Genomic DNA, 23,102 nt, shown 5'->3' on the forward strand with positions numbered 1-23,102 from the left:
AAGCAGCTAGCAGATGATTGATATCCACCCCGCTTTTTTTTTTTTTTTTTTTTTTTGGTGGGAAACCCTGAACCAGGCATGAAGACTGTAGCAGCTTTATTCATAGCAATTTCGGCTGAAGTAAAGTTGTAAGGGGTGGAGGGGTAGGTAAAGGGATTAACCAAAGTCAGAATATCTGCTGAGGTCAGGCCAGACACACAAGTTAGACTGGATATCTGTAAGATAGAACACCTTAAAAAAGTCTGCCAAGCATCACCGTTCTCAAATATAGAGGAAAAAGTGGCTTTTATAGAATCAAACTGAAAGGGATGAAGATCTCCTGGAAACATAATTTTATAGGTTAACTCAGCAACTCTAGACTTTTCCAATCCAAATTGTTGGATGGCATATTTGATTTTATTGTCTTGATATCAGTTCACTCAGACCTGAAAAATGACTCTGAGTAAAACCTTTCTATGAGTCAAAGGCTAAATCCCGAGGCACACAGATGCTTGCTAAATATGTTACCTACCTAATGGAACCACTGAATAGTATTGGATCCTGCAGAATGATTGAAAGTCTAGAACGGAGTGTGTGCAGTGGTAATTTGGAAATGTCTATCCCATCAATGACAATTTTTCCTGTTAAGGAGAAACAGAAGTTACAGACACATAGTAAAATCACAAGTGAAATAATATTTGTTTACAAATTGAAAGTTATTTCCTAGTTCAGGGTTGAAATTCAAGAGACCAACTTTTCCATTTAAGCATGTGGTGATTCCTCAAGTATCTAGAACTAGAAATACCATTTGACTCAGTGATCCCATTATTAGGTATATACCCAAAGGATTATAAATCATTGTACTATAAAGACACATGCACACATATATTTATCACAGCACTATTCACAATAGCAAAGACTTAGAACTAACCCAAATGTCCATCAATGACAGACTGGACAAATAAAATATGGCACATATACACCATGGAATACAACGCAACCATCAAAAAGGATGAGTTCATGTCCTTTGCAGGGACATGGATAAAGCTGGAAACCATCATTCTCAGCAAACTAACACAGGAACAGAAAACCAAACACCACATGTTCTCACTCATAAGTGGGAGTTGAACATGAGAACACATGGACACAGGGAGGGGAACATCACACACCAGAGCCTGTTGGGGGGTCGGGGGTTAGGGGAGGGATAGCATTAGGAGAAATACCTAATGTAGATGACGGGTTGATGGGCACAGCAAACAACCATGGCACATGTATACCTATGTAACAAACCCACACGTTCTGCACATGTACCCCAGAACTTAAAGTATAATAAAAAAATCATGTGTCTTGGCCGGGCGCGGTGGCTCAAGCCTGTAATCCCAGCACTTTGGGAGGCCGAGACGGGCGGATCACGAGGTCAGGAGATCGAGACCATCCTGGCTAACACTGTGAAACCCCGTCTCTACTAAAAAATACAAAAAAAAACTAGCCAGGCGAGGTGGCGGGGGCCTGTAGTCCCAGATACTCGGGAGGCTGAGGCAGGAGAATGGCGTAAACCCGGGAGGCAGAGCTTGTAGTGAGCTGAGATTCGGCCACTGCACTCCAGCCCAGGCGACAGAGCGAGACTCCATCTCAAAAAAAAAAAATCATGTGTCTCTACATAATATACACATTTGGTGACGGTTTGTCTTTCTTATATATTTCTCCTAAAAGAATTCAGAGTTTTAATTCTGTTTATGTGATCATACCAACCAAAAAGTACTTTTATCCCTTCCTGAGTCCTTTCCCTTCTAGTATTCCCTTTATCTTCCTTCCCACTTTATTTCTCTCCATGGGATTTATCAGAATCTGATATTCTATATACCTTTACTTATCTTTTTATTGTCTGTTCCCCAACTAGGATATAGGCTCTTTAAAAACCAGGATCTTTGTCATTCACTCCTGTATTGATTTAATAGTACAATGCATTACAAATAGAGAAGTACATTCTGTGATATGAATATCAAGTTTTAATAAATTTCTCCATACTGCATATGGACTTATAGAGATTTGTGCAGTGTTGATGTTGCTTCTCCACCATGATATATGCAGTTAATCATACCACTTTTGTGCAGAGACCATATTGCCTTGTGAGATAAGATGTCAGGCTCAGAATGGTAGCTACAGTCCTTTTACCAGATAGATTTAGAGTAGACAAGATTAGCTTAACCTATGTCTTTCAGGAATAATAGATCAGAAATAATAAATTATGTATTAAAATCCTAATAGCCTACTGCTATTAAAAAAAGAATAAATCATTGATAGTTCACATGGGACCTGAAATCACGTGTCTAGACTCACGAGGATCAGGCTAACCTAACATGATCGGTCATAAACACAGTGTTTTAATGAAAAATGTCAATTGATTTTTGATCACTTAATTGCCTTATAACTTTAATCCCACTGAAAGTCCTTAAAGTGTCTGTGCATTATTACTAGCCATGGAAAAAATAAGCTACTAACCTCATAACAGGAGTTTACCTTATTCCTGAATCTAAACCCCACAGATATTACATTTACTATAGTTCCATGTTGTTGTTCATAAACTGACCTCTTTTTCTCACAGAGCCGTTGTATAGATTAAATTCAATAATATAAACTGTCAAGTACAATAAACATGCAAAGTACTGTAATAATCATAATCATTACATATAATAATAGTAAGCACTCCTTGTACTGTCAAGTACACTAAGTTTGATCAAATCATTGCTGGATCCTCTTTCATTCAAGATACTTTATGTGCTGGGCTATTTATACGTCACTTCATAGACTAAATAATGGGACTTCTTTTAAAAAAAAGATTAAGTTATTTCTATGCTCTTGTGTATCATATTATTAATAATTTGGTGGATGAATGTGTATGTTTTGTGTATGTTGTTATCATGAGCTTTATCACTTTGCAGCAAAGGTTGCCTCCTCACAAAATGTTCAGTGTCATTAAGCCATGTTATTAAGCAGATGATGGTAAGAGTTACGTACAAAAATTTAAAATGCAGACTACTTATCTCCTTGTACTTTTTTCCTTTGTTGGAAAGAGACATATGTTTAATCTAAAGGAAGCAAGGCAGTTGTCCTCCCTCTTTCTTTCTCTTGAAATTCTACCTCCACCTACTGCTCTTCAAAGTGGGTGGTCTTGTTTTCATTTTACCAGTTTATTAAAATGCTTTAGCAATAATGTATAGACACGAGTTTAAGGTTCATCATTTTATTTCCCCAATTCTATGTCCTTTATTTACTTTTGAGCTGTTTATTTGGGATATCTGCCTTCAACCATGTGTAGAGCACAAAGTCCTTATAAATATTTGCTTTTTATTTCTGCAGGATTAGGTAAATTGATTTTTTTAAAGGAAAGCACCACATGGCCACTTAAAAAATTTAGTTAGCAACTCACCATCAAATATATCAACCATTCTGAAGAAAGCCAGAGATAACGATGATTTCCCACTGCCAGTGCGACCACATATGCCCACCTATGAAAACAGCTGTCACTCAAAGAGAAGAGGACTCAGACAAAGAACAGAAGATTAGCTTGTTTTATTTTTTAACTTAAGATATTATGATAAAACTGTAATTATGTTTAAATAATTACATTATAGTCACCATTTTTTCTTAGGTCTACATTATAAACTATTATCAAGATAAAAACAGGCTGGGCACAATGGCTCACACCTGTAAACCCAACACTTTGGGAGGCTGAGGCGTGTAGGTCACTTGAGGCCAGGAGTTCAAGACTAGCCTGGGCAATATTGTGAGAACCCATCTCTACAAGAAAATACACAAATTAGCTGGGTGTGGTGGTGTGTGCCTGTAGACCCAGCTACTTGGAAGGCTCAAGTGGGAGGATAGCTGGAGACCAGGAGGTCGAGGCTGCAGCGAGCCGTGATCACGCCACTGTGCTCCACCCTGGGTGAAAGAACAAGACCCTGTCTCAAAAAATAAAAACTAAAAATATGAAAAGAGTCCTCATCCAATCTTCGGTGATTTCATTCTAACTATTTTTATTTCCATGTGATTGCCTTGCTTTTTCTTCGTGGCTTTTTTTTACATTTAATATATTGTCGGACTAACAAATAATGATTCCATATTATCTCAGAAGTTATAGTTTTATAACGAAAAGCAGAATGATTCCATTTTATTCTGCCCACGTATTCTTTTTATGATAACTAAAAGAAGTAATTTGGGGACTAGAGTTATTATGAATGCAAAGGCTCCCAAGGGGATGGCTATTTTGGCCAGGAGCCAGAAGACAGAAATTTTTAAAAACATGCCTATTGTTGACTTTTCTCATCTTCATGGGAGACTAGTGAATTACAATATGACTTGGAGAACATGTATTGTAGACTGATCCTATCTCTCCCTTTTTTCTTTCATGCAGATAATTTGACCTACACCAGGTAGGGAATATTATGTGAGGCCCGTGAGAATATACTTACTTGGCTGGGAAGTATGAAGAGTTTAGGTAGTAAAAAAGCAGACTCCATCAGAGGTTTTATGTAGAGAACAAATAAAATGCAATGATTTCATACCTTTTGTCCAGGTTTGATGTAAGCCTTGACGTGCTTAAGAACAGGTTTCAGATTATTTTCATATCTGACACACAGATCGTGTATCTTAATCTCCCCTTCTTGTGGCCAATGTTCTGGAACTTGAGAAGGATCTGGAGGATGGAGTGGGGAAATAGACAGATAGATAATAGGCAGATAGAGATTGATGTAGAAAGAAATGTATACATACCTAAATACATTTATACATATAGATTTTTTTTTTCTAAATTTAAAGTAATACTGAATGAAACTATGTGGCAGGATTTTTTTAAAAAATTTAAATCATATTCAAATAAACACCTTTTGATTAAGCACTTTTAAGACAGTTTTTTCGTGTTTGTTTCTGGAGCCATAACCATCATCACCTCTCCTTAGCATTCCGTCACTCAATTCTATTCAAACTGGACAGAGATAGTTCTTTTCTGAATTTATTTATTTGTTCAGTCAGTTGGTCATTAAACACTTATGTGCTTTAAATGTGAGAGGTGCTGTGCAAGGTACTGGGAATATGGAGATGAAAGACACAGCTCGAGGTGCTTGCTGTGTCCTTGGGGAAGTGTCCAGTAGGTCAGCACCTACAGTACTACATGGAGGCCCCTTGATGAAGGCAAACCTACGGTGCTAACCTCGGAGGTCCAGGAGGGCTCCAAGAGGAACCAGTGCCTGAGATGAATCTTAGAGGATGGGAGCTGGGGAAATTCATTTTAAATATATGTACATAGGAGAATAAAGAGGAAAAGAAAGCCTAGCATGTTAGTGTGGCCAGAGTAAAAGCGGTGCAGGTGGATGACAAGAAATGAGACAAGATAGATGGACAAGGGTTGGCTAACGAAGGGGCTCATGATCTTAGCTAAGTTTTCTGGATTTTGTCCTTGAAGAGCTAGATGGCTGTTGAAAAACTTAGGTAAAGGAATGCCTTTTAAGCTTGGAGATTTGCATTTAATGAAGATTATTCTGTCCTCAGTATTCAATTTCCTGACAGTTTTATTCTAGCAAAGTTGGGAATCTCAGTCCGTATTTTAAGATCCAAATTTCTTGACACTAAGTTAATAACGTCTTGAGAAAGAGAATTAATAGTTTATAGTTTAGGTCAGCAATTAATGTAATAAAGCCCAAATATTTTTATAAGTCTCTTTAAATATCATTAAATAAATATCTGTTTGGACTCTGGTTTTATCCAAGACTTTTCAGGCATAAATAGTCACATCTTTTCAGGTGTACATAATCAAGCAAAGCCAAGATGAGAGACAGTTTTCTGGATATTGAAGTGGAAAGCAAAAGCAGAAACAACAATATGCCTAACACACACTAATATTTGATTAAAATAAATATTTAAGTGAAACAAACAATATTTAGAGCAATACCCATTGTGCCTTCATAGTTCTCTGACTCCATAGTCAGGAAACTGTTCACTTTCTTCACTGCACCCATCTGGACCTCCAGGTCAGCCAAGTTCCTCACAACCCAATTCAAATAATTGGTTATCTGTGTCAGGTGATTAAAAAAAATTTTTAAATAAATTTAAGTAAGAAGTTGTGGTTAATCACCGGAAATTTTGGAACGAGATAACTTGGACCATTAGTGTACATGTGTGATACAACTCATAAGTGCTACAGAATATTAGAGACCAAGGAGAATGTCATGTGATATATCAGCAAAGAAGGTGTCTGCTCCCTTCAAGGGTCCATAAGCATCACTATTTTGTGAACTGTCCTGATTTCCCCGCATGGTGGATAGTGGTATACACTTCTGTTTGCACTTATCTCGTGTATATTCACTTTCATTGTAGCGTCCCCAACTGGGTTGTGTACAACTCAGGACAGGGATCCCAAACAGCCTGGAGAGTACTCTGACCACAAGATCTGAGAAGTTCTTAAAAATTGGTTCACAATGCTAGAAATGAATCCAACCTGTTCTATAAACCTGGGTTTGGGCCCCAATCTACTATTATTTGCAAGATGTAATCTTCTTATGAATTTAAACCTTTCCTCTAACATCCATGAATAAGAGTTGATAATAACTGTAGTAGACCCTCCAACACTGCACAAAATGAGATGTTTTTCCCTTTATTTATTCTTTAAAAAAAGGGATACATGTGCAGAACGTGCAGGTTTGTTACATAGGTATACGTGTGCCATGGTGGTTTGCTGCACCTATTGACCCACCCTCTATAAGTTCCCTTCCCTCACCCCCAACCCCCGACAGACCCTGGTATGTGTCATTTCCCTCTCTGTGTCCATGTGTTCTCAATATTCAACTCCCATTTATGAGTGAGAACATGCGGTGTTTGGTTTTCTGTTCCTGTGATATTTTTATCCATACCTACCGTAAGTGCATACAGAAGACCCAAGCCTACCAATCCAGAATTCGAAGACCCACTAATGGATGCTATAGATGCAGTGAGGACAATGCAGGCTCCCAGATAATCCTTTGAAAAAGCAAGAGAAAATGTTAAAAGGTCACTCCCAAGTTCTTAAACCAAATATTTCAATCAATTTACAGAGGTGATCACTAAGAGAATATACATCATTCCATATGTGTCCTGTTAAGTTTCAGAGGAAGAATACCTAAGATATAGAAGAATAATAGCTTGCAATATTAGGGCTGGAATGGAGAGTGATTCCATGCTCTCACTACACACACACACACACACACACACATATATACAGGATGTTTAGCATATATATATATGGTTATATATATATATATGGTTATATATGTATGGTTATATATATATATGGTTATATATATATGGGTGTATATATATATATGGGTATATATATATATGGGTATATATATATATGGGTGTATATATATATATATGGGTATATATATATATATATATGGGTGTATATATATATATATGATATGGGTTCTGAGAAGTTAAACATCTTGCCAGAAGTTAAGCTATAATTGGTGGCACAATGAGGATCAGATGTAGGGTTTCCTTTTTTTTTTTGTTTCCAACTTTCTACTGCATTATGTTGCCAGACAAGCAATTGCTTTTGGACCTGATGTTCTAGCTCAGATTTCATGTGTGCTTATGTCAGGATTGTGATTAGCTCCTTTGTGTCATGTAGTGAGGCCCTTGCAGAAATTTGTCTCTGGTTAACTTGTTGGGATTTGTATTAGGTTGATGCAAAAGTAATGGCAAAACCCACAATTACTTTGGTTCCAACCTAGTATTTGAACTTTTTGTCAACTATCTGGGCTCAGAGTCTGGGACACTAAACCTACAGATTTCATGTAAATAAGAATAAGGGCTATGTTTGCTCAGACAATACAAGTATGGACGTGTCTTAATGTATTTAAATAGTATATGATTCAATTATAAACTCTTTTCCAAAATTAAAACAATTCTTTAATAACAGCCATAGATTTAAATAAAAGATAGGGACATTTGTCCATTTCCTAATGCTTTCTTTTTATCCCATTTCCCAACATTCTAGGTATTGTTCTGTCTCATCATTCAAAAAAGAAATTCTAAAAACTTCTCATGTTGATGTGTCACATATCACCAAAGCAGATAGAATTTCAGATATGGTCACTTTCTAGAATTATCTCAAGTCTCATTCCACTGATAAAACTCCTTCTCTAGATAGATTTGTCTGTGGTCCCTCAACAACAATCTCACAATTAGATGATAACACATTAATGACAGTAATGGAATGTTGAACATGCTGAAGTCAAAGAATGGAGATGTTTCTCAAATGAGCTCACATGTTTACATTCCTGTCTCTTTTAAAAACAGCTCCAAAGATCAAACTGTTGGAACAACCAGTGATCCCAGCCGTGGAATCAAAAATCTGGGTTCAGACACTGACCTTGACAGTTACTAGTTAATGAGCTTAGACAAGCAATTTAAAACCCTCTGAGACTGTTTCTTCCTTGGAAAATATAAATGATATTTAATTCACAAGGATTTTTAAAGGAATAAAAATGTTAAATACTAATTAGATTTCCCCATCTCCACGTACCAGAATGTCTTTTTTTTTCCTTTGGATAATTTTCAAATGTTTAAAGCAAACTTAAAAATTTGTATGCATCATAAAAACCTCAAAGGTTAAAGCAGGCACTAAAATTTAATTCCATATGGATGCTCATGATCTTTGCAAAGATTAAAGGGAAAAAATCACATAGAGTTAATCCTTTGAGGCAATAAATTCCACAGAGGTAGTAAATACTTCCTTTGATGGCCTCTTCTGGTGTATCCTTCTGTTAACAACTTGCCACACCCCTACTAGATAGTTCTTTCTCTTTTCCTCTTTATTTGAATTAACTACACAGATGCAGAGAATAACCAGTCTGGGTTGCTCTTCTGCAGTTTATACATGCCAAAGTGCTCCCAAATACTTCTAAAATATTTACAGCAATATGAATTTTTTCCTTTCAGCCATTTTGGGTAAAGTTAATACTTTCAAATTTGTGTTGTACATTGTTATTTCCACATTATTTTTTTCTAAAAGTCTCATAGAGTTTCTGTAATAAGTTACAGAAAGTAAATTAATACCAGAAAATCCTTCCAGCAAGGTATGTCTGGCTTGACATTAAAAAACATATGTCATCTGTCTTCTGAGAAATTTCTGTGAGTGTTATATATGTTAAGAGTTTGAGGCAAGGTACTTCTTTTATTAATTTCTATTCTCTACCTCCTGTCAGCTGACTTCATTCATTCATTCATACATTCTTTTAAAAATGTAAGTTACATCATATAACTCCCCTGTTTAGAATTAACAGTGCCTTCCTGTTATACTTATAATACATTCAAACTCAGATGGATTACAAAGCCTTATATGATATAGTCTGGATTTTGCACTCTGTCTACTCTGACCTTGTCTGAGATTACTATTCTGCTCCTTCACTATACTCTGACCACACTAGCCTTTTCCCTATTCTTGGGAATACATCAACTTTGTTTCTCCCAATGACTGCCTGAAATGCTTGTCAATAGGTCCTTGATACCTGGCTCCTTCCTATCATTTGAGGGTCAGCTCAAATATCACCTCCTTGGAAAAGTCTTCCTTTTCTTGGTTCCTACCTCCAGCCCTGTGGCTCTTCTCTATCCCATCATCCTGTTTTATTTTCCTCAAAGCACTCTGAAGTGTATGAAGCAATCTTATTTGCTTGTTTGTTTACATGGTTATTTTCTATCTACTCTCATTAGAATCTACGTTCCATGAGGACAGGGTCTTTGAATTTTTACCATTATTATCTCCAGCAATAGGAATAATGCTAAATACATTGATTGTGAAACTTCAGTACTTCTTTGTGCAGTAAATGACTAGATAAATTCACCCCTTCATAAAACATTCACTGAGTTTTTCTATGAGCTGAGTATTTTCCAACTTAGGACTTCTCCCAACTTTGCTTTTAGGATTTGTACGAATCATTTAAGTCTCCACCAATCTCATTTCCAGGTTTTAAGAGCTGAACATGTAAAGATACTATAAGGGTGTATTTTTTATAAAGTGGGAAGTCCAACACCGAGTTTTATAATCTTTTAACTCCCATGTCCATTTAGAACTGTAATATGAGTCTCTTAAAACAACTTTGCTATGTTTAAGTGTTATGAGTTATTTCCTTTTCTAAAGCGAAAAGCACTTTTATTTTATCTAACTCATGAATTTCATTATTCAGTTCCAAATATATATATATATTTTACTATATAATATATATATTTTTTACTATTTTAATTGTGGGAAAAAAAACTCACAAAATGCTGTTGCTGTGTTTTTTATAAAGAACAGAATTGGACTAGAATATAACAAGGTCATAGCTGACTGAAATATCAAAAATCACTGGGTTTAAATAAATGGAAATTAAAAAGTGGGAGTAATATGAATATAAATATAATAAAGGAAAGGTAAAACATTATGCAGTCAATTTCTGTCTATTAAGTTTAGTTTACTATGGAAATCTTTGTATTCTAAATTGGGCTCCCGAATTCACCCACTGTAAAGAATGACATGGTAGATTTGATTAGAAGATAATTTAAACTATTTTCTGTTGAATTAAAATGATAATTCTGGTAACAGGTAGGTAGTGTTATTCTGGCAAAAGGGCCAGCAAAAGAAGTGAAAACAGATGATGGGAGAAAAAGGAGAAGATTCATCAATAAGTTGTAGTCAATATGTATTTTCTGGGCCCTTTTCACGTGGTTATTGTTTCAAAACTACTTGTATAATTTTCAGTACAATCACTAGATATTATTAGTTATTAGGCCAGCAATACAAATATGCTCAAATTCATATATTAAAATGTTTTAGAAATATTTTTGACCTTTCGGCAAAAGAAAGATAGTTTTAGAGGTACATTTCATAGCAAACATTTTCAGAAGAGGAACTGATTTTCAAAATCTATAATCTATTAAATTCAAATAGATATTATAGTTTGAAAGCCAATATGTCTATAGTTTAGTACCTGTAACAAAGTTACTTTATTATAAAAACATTTTTAAACTTTCTTTTTTTTTTATTTTTTTTAATTTTTTTTTTGAGACAGAGTCTCGCTGTGTCGCCCAGGCTGGAGTGCAGTGGCACAATCTCGGCTCACTGCAAGCTCTGCCTCCCGGGTTCACACCATTCTCCTGCCTCAGCCTCCGGAGTAGCTGGGACTACAGGCGCCCGCCACCTCGCCTGGCTAGTTTTTTGTATTTTTAGTAGAGATGGGGTTTCACCATGTTAGCCAGGATGGTCTCGATCTCCTGACCTCGTGATCCACCCGCCTCGGCCTCCCAAAGTGCTGGGATTACAGGCTTGAGCCACCGCGCCCGGCCTAAACTTTCTTTTTAAAGAAAAAGCCATTCAGGCTGTCTTTTCATCATACTAACTAGATACTTTCCAGCTCACTGCTGGATTATTATCACTGCTAAAAACTGTTTTTTGTTTTTTTTTCCTAAAGTACTGGAAATATTTTAGATACTTCTGATCAGAATTTTATCTTGATTTGCATAAGGGATGAAGCCCCTTTTTGTACTATACCTTTCAAAAAATATACAGCAAAATCACTAAATTTCAATCACTTCTATTCAAATATTACAGTAGTATAGGAATGTGAAGTTAATAACTAACATAAAAGCTTTTGTAGCCAGGCGCGATGGCTCATTCCTGTAATCCCAGCACTTTGGGAGGCCGAGGCAGGCAGATCACAAGATCAGGAGATCGAGACCATCCTGGCTAACACAGTGAAACCCCGTCTCTACTAAAAACACAAAAAATTAGCTGGGTGTGGTGGTGGGCACCTGTAGTCCCAGCTACTCGGGAGGCTGAGGCAGAAGAATTGCTTGAACACGGGAGGCAGAGGTTGCAGTGAGCTGAGATCATGCCACTGCACTCTAGCCTGGGCAACAGAGCCAGACTTCATCTCATAAAACAAAACAAAACAAAACAAAACAAAACAAAACATAAAAATAAAAAAAAATGTTTTTGTTAGGTCTCCGATTTTCACTTCCTTTACTGTTAAACATAACAAGTTTAATGAACCATAAAGTGACCCTATGGTTACATCTTTCCGTTCCTCTGCAAATATGTGAGTAGCAAAATGGCTTAGAGGCAATAAACTAAGAAAGGAGAAGCACATGGTTTGCATAACTTACACAGAGGACAGCAAATACTTAGGGATCACTAATAGCATTTATTCTACTGCTGTGGCCTTACACATCCTAAGCAATCTACTCAGTGAAAACCACCTTCCATCCAAATGATACAATGAAATGGGAGACAACTTAGGAAACAGAAGTTACAACATAGATGAATTATCTACTTTCAAAAGAAGGCTTTTATCTGTAGAACAGTAAATTATAACTTCCATCAATTTTGTGAATTCAATACTCCCCACCAGAAGATTCCCATGTCAAAAGAGAGGCCTCTTTTCAGATTTCTAGTGATTCAAAGACATCTATCTATATTTAGAATTATAATGAAAATTGTAATTCTTTATAAAGCAGCCTTGTAAATAGTTAATAGCAACCGAAAAGTATGTGATCCCTCTCCTTCATATAGCACTCAGGAGCACATTATGGTACCACTGGGTATCTGCAAGAATATATTAGGACCTCCAAATTATGAGATCACTGTATCCCTGTCTGTCGCTGAATTGTGAACACACAAAAAAGCAGTGTTGTCTCACAAACTAGACTCTTGCGCAAGTTCACCCTAAAGACCATTTTTACTTTAGCCTGTTGACTCTAAAGTCTTTATTTTTGGCTTCTTGATGTGAATTTTCTTTTATCCTTTCACCACATAGCAAGACAAAGCCTTGGAAAGATAGCCTTTAGATAAAGTTACACCGTTTTTGCAACTGAAAACACCAATGCCAAAGAACTGGAATTGTTTAGTGCAAAGGGATGAAGAGAAAACACTGCTGAACGAAAGGACGCAAGCAGCATTCAGAGGTTAGGCTATAGTGACACACTGCACTCAACCACGGCCGGCTTCACTTGGCACCCAGAGGAAAAACAGTCCCCTCTGCTGCCAAAGCAACTCTGGTGGCCAGCCACAGTCTAGCCGCTTTCTACCAGCCAAATGATCTACCAGCCAAATTATTTTATTCTTTTAGTCTCTTGTCCTTTTATGATTTGAGTGTGTTATGGCCTTTATTTTTTTTTCTCACAATTCAAAATGAATATGAAATGAATATGGTAGGCAAGGCTAGATCTTCCATAGGGAAAACTGTGTGTGCAGACAAAGAGGATAAATCATGACTGTCTTAACTCTTAACACGACTGGGAAAAGAAAAGAAAGCTCTATATTTTTAAAAAAACACAAACAATTATTTTGAGATACATTCCATCAATATCTAGTTTATTGAAGTTTTTAGCATGAAGGGGTGTTGAATTTTATCGAAGGCCTTTTCTGCATCTATTGAGACAATCATGTGGTTTTCGTTATTGGTTCTGTTGACGTGATGGATTATGCTTATTGATTTGCATATGTTGAACCAGCCTTGCATCCCAGAGATGAAGCCGACTTGATCGTGGTGGATAAGCTTTTTGATGTGCTGCTGGATTCGGTTTGCCAGTATTTTATGGAGGATTTTTACAATGATGTTCATCAGGGATATTGGACTGGAATTTTCCATTTTTGTTGTGTCTCTACCAGGTTTTGGTATCAGGATGATGCTGGCCTCATAAAATGAGTTAGGGAGGAGTCCCTCTTTTTCTATTGTTTGTAATAGTTTCAGAAGGAATGATACAAGCTCCTCTTTGTACCTCTAGTAGAATTCGACTGTGAATCTGTATGGTCCTGGGCTTTTTTTGGTTGGTAGGCTATTAATTATTGCCTCAATTTCAGAACTTTTTATTGGTCTATCCAGGGATTTAACTTCTTCCTGGTTTAGTCTTGGGAGGGTGTGTGTGTCCAGAAATTTATTCATTTCTTCTAGATTTTCTAGTTTATTTGCGTAGAGGTGTTTATTGCATTTTCTGATGGTAGTTTGTATTTATGTGGGATTAGTGGTGATATCCCCTTTATCATTTTTTATTGTATCTATTTGATTCTTCTCTCTTTTCTTCTTTATTAGTCTGGTTAGCAGTCTATCTATTTTGTTGATCTTTTCAAAAAACCAGCTCCTGGATTCATTGATTTTTTTTGAAGGGTTTTTCATGTCTCTATCTCAACATATGAAAAAAAGCTCATCATCACTGGTCATCACAGAAATGCAAATCAAAACCACAATGAGATACCATCTTATGCCAGTTATAATGGCGATCATTAAAATGTCAGGAAACAACATATGCTAGAGAGGATATGGAGAAATAGGAACGCTTTTACGCTGTTAGTGGGAGGGTAAATTAGTTCAACCATTGTGGAAGACAGTGTGGCCATTCCTCAAGGATCTGGAACCAGAAATACCATTTGACCCAGCAATCCCATTACTGGGTATATATCCAAAGGATTATAAATCATTCTACTATAAAGATACATGCACACATATGTTTACTGCAGCACTGTTCACAATAGCAGAGACTTGGAACCAACCCAAATGCCCATCAATGATAGACTGGATAAAGAAAATATGGCACACATACACCATGGAATACTGTGCAACCATAAAAAAGGATGAGTTCGTGTCCTTTGTAGGGACATGGATGAAGCTGGAAACCATCATTCTCAGCAAACTAACACAGGAACAGAAAACCAAACATTACATGTTCTCACTCATAAGTGAGAGTTGGACAATGAGAACACATGGACACAAGGAAGGGAACATCATACACTGGGGTCTCTCAGGGCGTTGGGGGCTAGGGGAGTGATAGCATTAGGAGAAATGCCTAATGTGGATCACGGGTTGATGAGTGCAGCAAACCACCATGGCATGTGTATACCTATGTAACAAACGCACAGGTTCTTCGTATGCATCCCAGAACTTAAATTAAAAAAAAAAAAAAAAAAGATAAACAAAAATTGGATGAGGTTCAGAGAACTTCCCAAATTCAACAAAAGGTGTTTCTACTCTGGTTTCTCTCTCTTCTTTCTTGAGGTTTTCTGTTAACAGCAGTGACATGACTTTGGAAAGTTAAAACTGGGCATGAAGAGGAAGGGAGGGGAAACATAGCCACAGAAAGCAATGATATCATGTTTTCTCCCGTTTCCATTATAGCTCTGAGTCCATGAATTATAGTTAGTGAAATCCGTGTGAAGAAATCCTGCTTGCCTCTTCTAATTTATGCCCAATGAAGTGACCTTCTTTGTACCATTTTGGTTGCGTTCCTGCTCTGGGAACTCTAAGAATATTTGCTAGAAGCAGGTATTTATGTGAACTTACTGAGTAATATGACAAAGACGGGGTTGTGACCATACCACAGATAAGATCAATTCAGATGTACTGGGCCAAATATAAATTTTTATTACTTTTTTTAAAAAGTGACTTATGAGGCAGCATATATCCAGCTGTGGGGTGTAGAGAACAGTTCACACCCTAGTCTCCAAGGTCCTATATCTCAACTTCATTTTTCTCACACAAGATCCAGTTATTCCAAACTAAAATTCTGTCTCTAGTGATGTGGACATGCCCGCAGAAACACAGTAGTAATGAGGTCATTTATATGTGCACAATTGAGAGAAAAGGTTATTCCCCAGGAGAAGTCATCTACCTTATTTAACACTCCTACTGTGGCATATGTTCTTGGATTATAGTATTTATATTTAAATGCATCTGGTTCCAATGAAAACTCTCAGTTCACTCAGAAGAGCAGAGCGACAGTGAATCTGACTGGTCTCACAGTGGATCTCTGAGATTGTCTAGAGGAGTGTGTATGTATGCGTGTGTACAAGTGTTTATCCATATAAAGTTACTGACATATAAATACAATGGACGGAGGCAAATCATACCCAAAGGACCTTGAACCTTCACTTCTGTCAGCAGATATGCCTGGAACTTTGCAATAAATCAACAAATGTTTCTTGCCAAAATATATCTTTGCCCACCAGAAATGAAAATAAAATATTCCTCAGTCTTTCGTATTAATTTTTTAGGGAGAGTTCTAGTAATAAGACTAGATTGCAAATCTTGGAAGGATTCTAATACACAGAAAGCAAAGAGTAACAAATGTATTACAAAGTAACCAAATGAATGGCCTGTTCTGCCCTTCCTGTTTCAAGTGTCAGTATTTTGTTTTTTGCAGGTGGAATTCAAGATATAGATTCTATTATATTTAGGCAGGTTCAACTGCTTTTTCACGTGGGGGTTAAAGTATTGGGTTATGAATCAAACTAAACAAAACCATTCTGAATTTGGCTGCTGTTCCTTTCTAATTTTTCCTGACCTTCCCTTTCTTGGCAGTGTTAAGGCTTTAATATCTTGTCTTCTGGCTATGAGAACAGAGCATATGGTTTGCTTGAAGATTCTTGTTCAACACGTATCCATTAACCTGACAGCAGGAAGTGTTAAAGAGTAGAAACAGGAGTCGGTCAGACTCTCACCTCAAGCCCAAGGCAAATATGCTTGCCCCTAAAAGACACACTTGATCTTCAAGTTCAGGAAAACCAGATACAAAGGTAACTGCTAACATTTCTCCCTTATGATTTCAGGATATTCTTTCAGTAAGCTATTTCATCAGTAATTATATTATTCATATATGATTTTTTCCCCTTATAGAACCACAGAAATTACACACACAGACACTCACATATCAAAACAAGGAATTAAAACAAGGAATTATGGAATTATGGTTTGGATAGGGTTTGGGAATAATGTTTTGGTTTTGTGATAAATCCTAAGTGACACTTCACTTGCCTTTATTTATCTATATGTAATTCCCAAGAAACTCTGCCCCGCCTTCTTCCAACGGTCACAGCTACCTTGAGGGAATTTATCAGCAAACAATACTTCTATCAAAACTTTGTGAAAAATAACTATGCGGTGCTGTTGAATAATTTCTACATAATGACTAATATAGTTGTAGAGAATCTCTATAAACCAGTGAGAAATCATAACAAAAGCTCACAAGGATGTCTAAGATTCTAGGTTAATCTGTATCCGTCAATCAACTACTCAGATTTTAACTTGGGCTCCTTCATTTCTACCCTATTAAAATCCCTTTACCATCTTCCTTCTCTTTTCTGTTGTGTTTTGAAAGAAAGCCTATATATTACTGAAACGCAATTAATGGAAATAAGATTCTCTCAATAGTACAGATAAACATGCTTTTTCTTTTCAAAACTGGCAAATACCTATTTAAAAAAATTACACTCAACTCACCATTACCGCCAAAGTAGCTTATCCATGTTCTGGACTGTACAGACTACAAACTATATTCCTTGCCTTCTGGAATGTCTTTCTCATCTCTCCTACTTGATACTCCAGCTCATTGGCTTATGAACCCCCTACTAGGGCAGGTACCAGTCATTATTCATTCATGCATGCATTCAAAAGACATTTCTTGAATGCATTTGCCAATCAGTGTAGTAGGGGATTTATGTTACTTTTAATCCAATGCCCATACAAGGTACACATTCTTACTTTATAGATGAGGAACTGGGACTAAAATTAACTTGCTAGACCAAGTCTGTGCGATGCCAAAGCTTGTGCTTGGTCTTCTATGTTATTCAAGACAGAAGGCAACAAATGATTAACCGTAGTTTTCTACATTTTGTACTAACATGACCCTCCACTGGCTTGAAACATAGAAAGTTGCCATCCTTCCAGGCAGAACCAACTCGATAAAGGAAATGAGAACATCTGTTCACTTGCCAAATGTACTCTTCTGGAAAAAAAAATTGATGTTATACAAATATTTGCCATTCCATTAACTTATGTGATCTAGAGACTAATGAACACAAAATGAAATTTTGCTTTTTGGGCTATTTGTCTTGTCATTAGCTAAAACATTATGACAAACTTCATCTGTAACATAAACAAACCTGAGCTATTTTAAAGTTCAGAAAATGTGAAGCTAGTGCTGAATCTCAGTGGAAGGCTAATTTTTACAACTGTCTGCCTCTTTGCAGCAGGCGTCTTCTCTATTTGGTTTCCATTTCGAAATCATGAAATGAACGTACCGTCCTGACCTCCAGCCATCTGTTGGCAGCTGAGAGGAATAAGTAGGCAATGTTGTTTGTGTCCGTCAGTTCCAGCATACGTTGTTTAAATCTGGTTTCATGCCTGCAGAAAACAAAAATACAGTGTTAGCCACACAACAGGAGAGGTCATAAAAAACAGTCACACTTACTACTACACTATTTACTCAACATAGTGAAAAACTGATGGCATGGAATGATCAGTAAATAGATTTCTACTTTAAAATAAAGACCAGCTGCTACTGCTCTTTGCATTCTTAGTAGAGATGGTGTGGTCAAGTGTTTATTTCCTTTCTTATACCCTTACTAGGAAAAAGAGTCCTTCTAACAACAACATTGTATTAAAGATCAGTTCATAAATTTTCACATAATTATTGTAGCCATGAGAACAAAGCATAGCCTACTACATTAAAAGGGCCTTATAAAAACCAAGATAAATTGTGTAGAAATGCAACTCTACTGACATTTTGTGGCATTTATTTTACTTTCCCAAACAACACAGTTAGAGTGGGTGGGAGGTGCTAGATCAGAACCAGGGAAGACGGAATACTATACATTTGCAATTGGCAAAAATATACTTTTAAAATTATCTTTTTTCCTAATATTTCTGCGAACCAAAGAAAAAAAAACTGGGGTGGCAACAAGTAGAGGATGGGGGACACTAGAGATGATGGCAAATGTTCTACACCCCCAAATTCTAAAGTATTTGTAAGGATGGTCATTTCATAAAAGGAATTTGGTCTGTGTACTTTCAGGGTTCTATGATATATATCGTTTGGATATTGATCTTCAACAAATTAAGTTAATTCTTGGTGCTCAATAAAATCACACCAAGTTCTGTGTAACCTATTTTACAAATGAAACGGTCAATAAAAGCCCTATCCATTTAAACATCTGAGCCAACATCTCAAAGAAATTCATTCTACGTGGTAGAAAAAAATCTTCTCTAAATCACAACATCTAAATCACAAAAATAATTTATTTCTCAATTATTTTCCCCGAATAACAGAAACATTGGAAGGTTGGATAATATAATAAAAATAACTGGTTTGAAGTTGGGGAAAATACCAAATCAAAATGTGATTTATTCACTCTCTGCAGTCACGGCTTGTCTTATAGAGACCTCCCATCTATGGGTTATGTTTGCAAGAAATAACCAAACTTCATTTGACAGAATGACAGTGATTCCTTCTTGATAAAAGACTTCCCCCACTCGCCTCCCCAAGTTTTAAGTAACATTGTTAAAATTTATAATAAATCATCACATGTCAAAGAATGAAGAAATCCTGGGTGGGGTGCCCATTTGGCCCACTGAAGTAATCCATACAGGCCAATATAAAGCAGACGCTTGATATCTATCCAGTCAATCTGATCATTCCAATATGTCAAAAAAGACAGATAATTCAGTCAGACAGTAAGCTCTAATCTACAATAATCAGAGAACTCAGCAATCACAGCCAAATAATTACCTCACTTTGAGTTGAGTATCCGTGACCCAAATGCCATGCTGCCATGCACAGGAGGACCTGGCCTGAACGGCTACTCTGCTGTGGGACTAAGCAGTCCAAACTTACCCTCCAGCTGAACCTTTTAGCGATGAATATAGAGAATAACTAAATGGTGAGGGGTGCGTTCAAAGGGTTATAGGATTTACTGAGACAATGAACATGAATCATAAAGATTATCTATCTATCTATCTATCTATCTATCTATCTATCTATCATCTCTCTATATACACACATGTAAAGCTTATTTTTTTTTCTTCTTCTTCTTCTTATTTTTTTGAGACAGTTTCTGTCGCCCAGGGTGGAGTGCAGTGGCGAGATCTCAGCTCACTGCAACCTCCGCCTCCCAGGTTCAAGCGATTCTCCTGCTTCAGCCTCCCGAGTAGCTGGAACTACAGGCACATGCCACCATATCCAGCTAATTTTTGTATTTTTAGTAGAGACAGGGTTTCACCATGTTGGCCAGGATGGTCTCGAACTCCTGACCTCAGGTGATCCACCCGCCTTGGCTCATTCTTTTTTGTACTTGCTAGGTACATGTTTGGTAGATTTTCATCCATTCATTCAGGAGCATTTAGCAATCATCCACTCTAAGCAAGACGTTATGCTAGACACTGAGGACATAAGAAGAAGACATGTCCTACTCCCTTGAAGGGTCAACTGTCTAGTGAAGGGAGGAAACACAGCATTACACAATAACAAGTAAAAATGGTGCAACACACTATCTAGCTATAAGGAGCTTATGCACAAAATGCTACATGAACATAAAGGAAGGGCATGATTTGCACCAATCAGAGGATCAGCACAGTAGGAAATGGAGTGAAGGATGGAGAGAGAGGAAGTGTTAAGCAATGTGTCACAAAAGACAAGGAAGATAGTCTGAGTGAGGTTTTTAAGGGATAAGCGGAATGTTTTTGGTGAACAAAGCATTCTAAGTGGCAGGAACAAGATGAGCAAAGGCACAGAAATGAGAAAGCGCCACATGTTCCGGGGCTTGAGACAGGTTCTTCTCCCTAGAGGACTGTGTGATGGAGAGATTGGAGTTGAGGCCAGGTGGACCAAAGCCAGTGGAAGACATTTGAGATGAATCTCAAACCCTTGATTCTGACAAAGTACTTTATCTGGAACACTTTTGACTCTTCCTCTAGTTTTGGGATATTGTGTCAGATCCACTCTTAAAGAGTTTGTAAACGCAGTTGGCAATAGTCTGAGACAGCAGTGAGAGGGGAGGGGTGAAAATGCAGTGAACATTCTTTCTGTGTGTTTCTATTTGGCAAGAAACCTTCTGTTTTCCTAATGGAAACTTTGACACACTCAGCCTGTATCTTTTCATCCATATCCAGCTCATCTTCTGAACATTCTTAGACCTTTATTCTGTCAGACAAGAAAAAAATAGGAAAGGTCACTGAAATCTCAGTCTAATTTAACTGTGATGCTTTCGTGGTAAACTACTTGAGGGAGTTCATTGCTTCATGTGAGTACACCACGAACCCTCAATGCAGGGGAGGAAAAGCAGCCTCATCAGTAAATACTAACTTTCCAAAGAGCTCAAGACTCTGGGGACTCCAGATAGTTTGAAAGAAAGGAACAGATGGATGGAAAAAGACACGTCCGATTCCTGACCTCAAGTACCAAATGTAAGGATTCTAGAATTTTATCCATGGCAGCAGGGCCATCCCCACATTTTCAAGACTTCTTTGGGTTTAAAAATGCTGATATTTATGATAGTTAATAAAAATGCTTTATGGCCCTAATCATGAGGGGAATGCAAAGTAAAACCACAATGAGACACCACCTTACCCCTGCAAGAATGGTCATAGTTTAAAAATTAAAAAAAAAAAAAAAGATATTGATGTGGTGAAAAGGGAACATGGTTACACTGCTAGTGGCACTGTAAACCAGTGCAACCACTATGGAAGACAGTATGGAGATTCCCTAAAAAACTGAAAGTAGAATTGCTATTTGATCCAGCAATCCCACTACTTGGTATCTACTCAGAGGAAAAGAAGTCATTATATGAAAAAGACAGTTGCACACACATGTTTAAAGCAGCAGAATTTGCAACTGCAAAAATATGGAACCAGCCTAAATGCCCATTACCCAGTGAGTGGATAAAGAAAATGTAGTATATATACATCATGGAATATTACTCAGCCATAACAAGGAATGAAATAATGGCATTCTCAGCAACCTGGATGGAGTTGGAGACCATTACTCTAAGAGGAGTAGCTCAGGAATGGAAAACCAAATATCCTATATTCTCACTTATAAGTGGCAGCTAAGCTATGAGGATGCAAAGGCATAAGAATGATATGATGGACTTTGAGGACTTGGGGTGAAGGATGGAAGAGGGGTGAGGGATAAAATACTACACGTTGGATACAGTGTACACTGTTCAGGTGACAGGTATACCAAAATCTCAGAAATTATCACTAAAGAACTTACCCAAGTAACAAAAAATTACCTGTTCCCCAAAAACCTATTGAAATAAAATAAAACCTTAAAAAATGAACTCTGGAAGATCTGAACCTGGATTAGTATTAGGCAGGTACCTCCAGATAGAAGTTGAGTTGTCTTTTGTTTCTTTCAACTATAATTCAAACATTGAAATTTAACATAATATTTTGTTCCACTTACAGTTACCTGGAAGTTTTCCTAATGTAAAATTAAGGATAGTAATGCTAAATTATGCTCATGTGTCTAGGGAAGAAGGTAAATGAAAAATCTGAATGTTGATGCTTGGTCATTTTCCTCTTTCATTCTAAATCTTCCTCATTCCCTTCACGATGCTCTGCCTTGTTCTCATCCCCATCCCTTTCAGAAGATGACCTCCCCTATTCTTCAAAGAGAAAACAGAGGCTGTTAGATGTTGAACTCATCAACTTCCTGTTTTTTACCTGTCGGTTTTCCTGAATCTATTCAGATCCTTTTCTTACGTTCATAAAAGGAGCTATATACCAAATACTCCTCAAGCTGAACTGGTCTTCACACTTGGACACTTAACATGTTCCTGCTAATCTGTTGTAATCATCTTCTCCATTAACTGCCCCATCCTGCCTGTATCTTCACTTCCTCCCTTCAGTCTTTGAAAATGTCTAGTTCATTACTCTCTCAAAAATGAAAAGACAATAGTAAAAAAGCTCCTTCTTTTAGTGAGCTCTCCTAAACTCCTTCCCACCTCAGTAAAACTCTTTGAAAGAGTAGTTTTTCTTTGCCATGTCCATGCTCTGATTTCCAATTGATGTTTTCACTCTCGGAATTTGGCCTTCGATCCTCTCCACTTTATCTTTACTTTTCTTGCTAAGGTTCCCAATAGCTTCATGCTGCCATATCAAATGGACACTTTTAATTCTTTTTATTCTTCTTTTATGTTGTTATTATGATTGACCATTCAATTTCTTTTTAAAATGCTCACGTGATTAACTCCAATGACACCACTATCCTGATTTTTTGCCTACTACTCAGATGGCTTATTTTATCAACTGGTCTGAATCTCTCCCCTTAGTAGGAAGATGGGC

At 37.0% G+C, this 23,102-nt stretch overlaps 1 protein-coding gene across 4 annotated transcripts in view; it reads right to left on the reverse strand.

Annotated features, from left to right (window-relative positions):
- The window catches only part of ABCC9 (ATP binding cassette subfamily C member 9), a 140,161-nt gene that overhangs the window by 12,406 nt on the left and 104,653 nt on the right, over positions 1-23,102 (reverse strand). For all 4 annotated transcript variants that reach the window (XM_010361201.2, XM_010361200.2, XM_010361202.2 and 1 more), the window contains 6 exons: positions 18,062-18,164; positions 6,889-6,990; positions 5,927-6,047; positions 4,545-4,675; positions 3,410-3,488; positions 512-620 (listed from right to left, as the gene is read on the reverse strand). In XM_010361201.2, coding sequence (XP_010359503.1) covers positions 512-620; positions 3,410-3,488; positions 4,545-4,675; positions 5,927-6,047; positions 6,889-6,990; positions 18,062-18,164 — 645 coding nt within the window. The remainder of the gene's footprint in view (positions 1-511; positions 621-3,409; positions 3,489-4,544; positions 4,676-5,926; positions 6,048-6,888; positions 6,991-18,061; positions 18,165-23,102) is intronic.

The sequence above is a fragment of the Rhinopithecus roxellana genome, chromosome 10 (genome assembly GCF_007565055.1).
Source record: "Rhinopithecus roxellana isolate Shanxi Qingling chromosome 10, ASM756505v1, whole genome shotgun sequence".
NCBI classification, from domain to species: domain Eukaryota; kingdom Metazoa; phylum Chordata; class Mammalia; order Primates; family Cercopithecidae; genus Rhinopithecus; species Rhinopithecus roxellana.